The sequence below is a fragment of the Muntiacus reevesi genome, chromosome 1 (genome assembly GCF_963930625.1).
Source record: "Muntiacus reevesi chromosome 1, mMunRee1.1, whole genome shotgun sequence".
Lineage (NCBI taxonomy): Eukaryota > Metazoa > Chordata > Mammalia > Artiodactyla > Cervidae > Muntiacus > Muntiacus reevesi.
Window position 1 is genome coordinate 273864999 of NC_089249.1, and position 6934 is coordinate 273871932.

At 47.9% G+C, this 6934-nt stretch overlaps 1 protein-coding gene across 2 annotated transcripts in view; it reads right to left on the reverse strand.

The window, feature by feature from the left end:
* The window catches only part of CHD1 (chromodomain helicase DNA binding protein 1), a 75217-nt gene extending 69667 nt beyond the window's left edge, over positions 1-5550 (reverse strand). Inside the window, exons 1-2 of one of the 2 annotated variants that reach the window (XM_065919493.1) lie at positions 5410-5550; positions 2227-2426 (exon numbers count right to left, since the gene is read on the reverse strand). In XM_065919493.1, coding sequence (XP_065775565.1) covers positions 2227-2279 — 53 coding nt within the window. In that variant the 5' untranslated portion in view covers positions 2280-2426; positions 5410-5550. The remainder of the gene's footprint in view (positions 1-2226; positions 2427-5409) is intronic. The other variant, XM_065919533.1, reaches the window with a different exon arrangement.
* Positions 5551-6934: the final 1384 nt, after the last annotated feature.

Genomic DNA, 6934 nt, shown 5'->3' on the forward strand with positions numbered 1-6934 from the left:
CTAGATAACTTGACAACCACAATTCTCAGAAGTACATAAAACTTATATGGTAGAAATAACGACTCAGAATAATTAGAGAATATACTTTGTGATTATTTAAAATGAGTACACACTGCAAAAATTCCTTTAAGTAAATTTGACTTTACAGGGTTTAACTTTTTTCATCTCTACAATATCAAATTTTATTTACAACTCCCCCTTTGCTTTGCATACAGCAGCAAAATACACAGAAAATTATTGGAAGAGGCAAGGGTTCAGTATGTGTTATGTGATCTATATACTCAACTAGAAAATTTACTCTCAAGAGTCTTATTTCCTATTTCATGGGTAGTTAGGCTCCTGTAGTTTCTCTAGATACTTCTACCTATTAACCATTTCATTGTTCACTAATGAACAAGAGAATGTGGACGTGACTCTCCTATTCACTCAATTTACCTGTAGAGATTTGAATCAAAGCTGAATTTCAAAGGTCTTCTATTTTAACCCCTCAACTCCGGTGCTTCCAGTTATATTACACTGTTAAATACTTTGTATATTAAGTAGCAGAATGGTACTTCAACATTATTCCATTTCACTCTCCTTATTTTGCAATTCAGAAATCATTCAGAGAACTTAAGCTAGCACAGAGACGGGGTCAACTCAGGGTGTGTTAATTCCTAAGACCAATACTTGTCCTACTAAATAATAATTCTTTCCATAACTGCTCCTTTTTTTTCCTATGACATTCCTGTTATTCAAACAGTTTGCCTTTCAAACTGATAAAGTACACCTAGCATAACCAGAAAACCCCAAGTGAAGTGAAGTCGCTCAGTTGTGTCTGACTCTTTGCAACCCAACAGGCTCCTCCGTCCATGGGATTTTTCAAGCAAGAGTGCTGGAGTGGGTTGCCATTTCCTTCTCCAGGGGATCTTCCTGACCCAGGGATTGAACCCGGGTCTCCCACATTGTAGGCAGAGGCTTTACCCTCTGAGCAACCCCAAGCCTCAAGTCAAATACATATACCATTGCTTTATTTTCTATCCAACATTTTTCTGAGGCCCTCTTAACTGCCAAGGCTTTCCTGTTCCTTGTCCTTCACATTTCTCCATTAAATAATGTTTCAGTTATGTATTATTCTATGTTATAAAAAATGTGATGCTGATATAGAGTGTTCTTTATATCAGGAAATATTTTAAGACCTTTAAATACAGCATCTCACTTAATCTTCAACTTTAAATAAGAAAAATAATACTATAATGCCTATTAGGTACAAAAACCAAAGCTTCAGAGAGGTTAAAAAATTTGTCATTATTCACAAAGCTAATAAGTACAACTGGGTAAGTAATCAGGCAGTCTGACCCCCAATGTCCATATTCTTGATCTCCCTATATGGTAAGTCTATATAACTACATGGATTGCACTATGAACACAGACAGTAACTTAAAATTTGGGTGCTACAGAAGAATTTTAAAGGTTTTTGCATTTGAAGAGGTTTCTTACACATTAAAATAGCTTAAGGTAGCTTACTCTGATAAATCCTATCTTCTTTGTAAGACATGGCCCAAATAAGAACTCTTAGCTCAATCATATATAATTAAAACTCAAATTTGAAAAACTAATTGGGGAGGAGGGCTGCAGCACCACTTTAACAAATATATAGATCAGAAATGTTCAAAAGAACCTTTGCAGTGATAGGAATGTCTTCTATTCTGGTCTCTCCATCTCAGTAGCCACTAGCCACGTGTGACTGTTCAGCACTTGAAATGTGTCTAATGTGACAGAGTACTGAATTTTGAAATATTTTGTAATTTTCAAATTTAAATAGCCACGTATGGGTACTGACTATTACAGTGGATAGCACACACATGGAAGACAAAATGCCAGAAAAAAATAGGTAAAGAAATTCTTATTGCTTTTATTTGGAGAGTGCAATTAATAGTCATATCAATTTAAATGTCTTCTTTTACTTGCTTTAGTTTCAATCATTACACCAAATAATATAAACCTTCAAAGAGATTTAAGTACCCCAATCTTTCTACACCTAAACTTTCCTTTGTGTATCTCAATGGAAAAAATAGTTAAAATTTGTATTTTCAACAAAGCATCATTTATTGGAAACTTTTTTACTGTGTGGGAAGTTAACAGTGAATCTGAATCTGAAAACTCTGCCACCTATTAGAAAAGCTAAAAATTACAGTCACATAAGTTTTAAGTTGTTTTCATAATACTTGGTAATAACATGCTTACCTGGATTCTCCACTACTGTTTTTAACACTTTCTTCATCACTGTGTCCATTCATTGTAAATATCAAGAAGTTTTAAAATAAAATATAAATCTTCCCAGTTTAAAAGATGAGTATAAATACTGACTCCTCTTTGAATGTTAAAAATTCACAGATGAATTTTCTTCAATATTCACAGGTTTCCTAGGACCCTTTTTGACTCACCTAAAAAAAAAAAAAAAAAAAAAAAAATCAGTGAGAAGAAAATTGCCTGTAGAGAAAAACACTGAAGAAGCCTATTTAGAATTTACACAAATTTACCTAGGCCAATTAGATTAGATGTGGCAAGGAAGGGGTAGGGATCTTTTTCTCAAAATACCTAGGCTTCTATTAACTACATTCTTGACTACTTATTAGAATTTAGCACACCACTGCTTATTTTTGACAGAAGACATGAAAATGCTTGTGGAGTGACAGAACTTTCAGACCAACTGCAACTGTGTGTGTATAGTATACACCACACATTATGGCCAGATAACTAAAGCAGAGTGGTAGTACGTAACATCTACCTAAATTCCAAAAACAGAAAAAAAGGAATCTTAATAGATATTTGGTCAAACAAATAAGGGGGGGGGGGGTTTACTGTTAATCCAGCACTGATTCCTATCACCAAGGGCTTCATACACTAGAGTGAGGGGAAAGTTTTGAAATTGCTCACATAAGAATAGGAGAGTAAAAGTGTATCACATAATCTGTGCAAAAAAAAAAGTACAAAGTATCAAAATAAATATGTCTTCCACATTTACCGGTTAGTTAAATAGCGGAGTTTTATGTTTCAATAATACAATATGTATCCAGTTCGGACGTGCAGGGATTTTACTGGAGGGAAAAAAAAAAAGGTATAGGATAAACACTATGTTTTTTTTGTTTTTTTTTTTTTTTTAAGTAAAAGGTTACGGGGCAGAAATCGCAGACTCAAGAGCCAACATTTCCACCTTTCAAAATACCAGCACAACACTGGAGAGTCACCTACAAGCCAACCACGAATAAACAAAGGAGATCTCTGGCAGGGGAGGGAGAGGAAGAAGCGGGGGGAAGGAGACGTCAGATCCTTCCCCAGCCAGAAAGTACCGACGGAGACGGGCGACTGGGAGCAGAGCTGTCCCTCCGACATCAGCACACAGAACTGACTCCTACGATTATTTCCATTCCGCAAGGAAGAAAAAAGAGGGGGAAACAGGCTGCTGCCAACTTGATCACCGCAAACTCTGCAACGAGATCGCGGTTTTTCATTCCCCAGGGACTACAGTCCCGTCGACTTCGCAGCAGCAAACTGTTAACCCCGCGCCCCACCAAAAAAAAAAAAAAAAAAAATTATTTCACGCAACACTCGTTCCTCAGGTTAAAGATGAAGGCCACCAGGCCAGAGAGCTTCCCTATTAAAACGATCAGGTCTTTAAAAGAAAGAAAAAAAAAATCTGGGCACTCTGGCAGTTTGCCTCTTTCCCGAAAGTCTCTCTTCGCTGAGGAAAAACAAAAGTTCACTTTTCCTTCTTTCCTTTTCACCTTTCACGTTTGTCCCCCTCAAAATGGCTTTTCTCCGGTACTTTCTAACTTCCTTTTTCCTCCCCGTCTTCCTTTCTGCGCGGTCGAGTCCTCATGCCGAGACCCTCCACGCTCCGTGAGGCTCCCCGGGCGCCCGCGCCCCCCGCCGGCTCTCCACACCGCGCGACGCCGCCGCTTCCCCTCAGCCCGTCGCCCTCGCCGCGGCGCCCGTCCTCCGCCACGGCCTCTCCACGGACGCTTTCCTCCGGCTAAGTTTTCCAAGCGGGACTCGAGCGGAGCCTGGAAACCTCCCTCCCTGCGCCGTCCGCAGCCGCTCGGCTCCCTTCAGCCTGCGCCCCCCGATCCCGGGGCGCACCCCCACAAGCCCCCCACCCCTCATGCCGGTCCCGGGGTCTCCCCCTTCCCGCCTCAAACTTCCCACACGCCCGGTCCGCGTCCTCCCCGGCGCGCTCGGGCCGGGTCCCCTCCCCCCGCCGGGCCCGCTCCCCACGTGCCGGGAAGGAGCCCCGGTGGTGGCGGCGGGACCCGCGGCCCGGCCGGCCCTGCGCCGACGGAGGCCGGGGCTCGACCGCCAGCTGCACACGCCCGACCGCCCGGCTGGCCGGCCGGCCCGGAGGATGCGCGCTCTGCGGCGCCGGCCTGCGCTCGCCGCTCACACGCCCCCCTGCGCGCCCGGCCCGCTCCGCCAGCCCTCGCGGGCGCCCCCCGGGCCTGTGCCCACGGCGTCCCGGCCCGCTGGGCCTCCTCCGCCCGCCCCCCCCCCCCCCCCGCGCCGAGCCTCGGCCCTCCGCCGGGCCAGCTCCCGTCCCTCCCTGCCACATCCCGACCCGCCCGCCACCCCCTTTCTTACCGGTAGGGCGTGCAGGCTTGGCGGGGCGGAAGGAGCCGACTGGGGAGGCGGCCTCCTCAGCGCCCGGGCCCCGCGGTCGGCGTCCTCGGGGCTCCGGGGCGTGTGTGGGCTGTGGGGGGGGTGCGGCGGTAAAGCAGCAGTCCGCGAGGAGGGGAGAAGGGGAAGGGGAAGGACGCGGAGGGGAAGGGAAAGCCCCAGCGGCCGGCTCCGACGCGCCGCGATCCCCCTGCAGAGCGGCTCCAACAATCAATTCATTATCGAAGCACCGAACAACTGCGAGAGCCAGCGAAAGCGACAAGTAAGCAGCGACCGTCTTCCCCGCGGCCACGCGCGCGCGCCCACTCCCGCTGCTTATCGGCTCCCGGCTGCCGCCATGACGCCGAGAGAGCGAGCGCAACCGTCTCCGTCGTAGCCGCCGCCGCCGCCGCCGCCGCCACCGAGGTCGCCGTCGCCTCCGCCTCCCCGCGACGTAAGCGACTCTGCTCACTCCCCTTCCCCACCGGGCGCGAGGCGGGCTGGCGGGCGGGCACGCGCACGCCGAACTCCACCGGCCGGCTGGCTGGCGCGTGCGCGCGCGCGGAGATAGGCGGGGCTACGTCCTGGAGCCTTGGGGGTGGGGGGGGGGCGGTCCGGGGTCGGGGGGAGGCTTAGGAAGAAGCCGATTGGTCTGTGACTGGGGCGGAGAGCGGAGGGCGCGCGCGCCGTGCTGGGAGCGCGCGCGCCGGGCGTGCAGAGGCTGCCGGACTCTGGCGAGCGCGGTGGGCCGCAGATTCTGGGCTTGGGGCTTCCTACCTCAGCGGCCCTGGAGTTGAATTCCGGGAAGTGGGAGCTGCAGGCTCGCTCCCCACGGGTATGGACGCTCCTGTCACTCCAGACGGTTGCGTGAGGACGCCAGGAAACAAGAGGCCGAGAAAGAACTAGGGAAACGTGGTGGGGGTGAGGGGGGAAGGTGGGCAGATGCTGAAGACGGAGCGGGCTGGCGGAGTCGCGGGGGCGGGGAGAGGCGTGGGGTCCGGTCGCCCGGGCCTCAGCCGGCCGCCGGTTCTGAGCGCCCGCCCTGAGGGCGGAGGTGGGGGCGCTGCGTCACACGAGGCAGCCTGGGAACCCAACTGTTGGGCAACTGTGGTCTCCTCCCGCCGCTCCCTAGGCTTAGTTACCCTGAGACAAAGGCTCCCTCCAGGGCGGGGGTGGAGGGGAAACCAGGCACCTGAGGAGGCTGAGGGAAACAGACCGAGTTTTCCACCCCCTGTGACAGTTCTGGAATCGTTCGTAGTGTAAACTATATGCCTTATTCAGAAAAGAAACTTGCAGGTTGGCTCCCTGGAGGGCGGGGTAGTGAAGGGTGCGCCGCCGAATCGCTACATTAAAAAAAAAAAAAATGCAACAAGAGCGACGTTGGCAACTGTCTCAGGTTAACGTAACTGCAATTTAGTTGACGGTTTCTTTCGTAACTGTAACTGCGGGCCTCCGTTACGCACCCCTCCCCCACCTCCTTTATAGATCTGCCCAAAGAAACACTTACCTTTTCAAACCCGGTAGTAGTGTTTCGCTCCAGCTCTTTTAAAGTTGGACTTCTTTTACGCTTTATTATTTTTCTCGCCCACAGATCAGTCTTGAGTCAGTGCAGATTAATGATAATTTTTGAAACTTTCTAATATCCCATTCTTCAGTTACTTGAGTTGATGTAAAGGCCTGCCCTTCAAGTCAGATGAGCGAATTGGCGGTATCTGCTTCCCAAAAATAATTGTTTTCATAGGTAGGATGTACTGCCATTTTCGTCTGATGTTTAAACAGTTTGGTTCAAAAACTTCAAGAAGATATCCAAACATAACACTAAATGCGTATTTATTATGTGGAAAGGTATATTTACCCTTGCAGAGTATAGGAAGGCAAACAGGTGCAGAGTCTACTCGGGGGAAAAAAATGTGTGGTCAATGAATAGTGTGACAAAATGAAGCACCACTACAGATTGCAAAATGATCTGTGCTTAGTTTCTTCCTTTTTTTTGTTTGCTAGTTGTTAAATTGCCGTAATGCTGTAATGTTACGGGGAATAAGAAGATCGTGCAAATCTCCATCTCCTAATTCCCTGGAAATAGGAACCAAGTGCTAATTTTTAATACCATGCTTTAAAAATATTATAAAGGGGCCTTAATAGGAACTTTCAGTTTCTGAGACTAATTTCTTTCTTGGATTACTAGAGTGGTAAGTAAAAAATAAAAGCCTGAGAAAACATGGTAGAATTTTGTAATGAGTGTGGTTCAGATAATAAAGTCTTCGATTTTAACCATACTGCATTTTATTGTTGTCTTACAAAA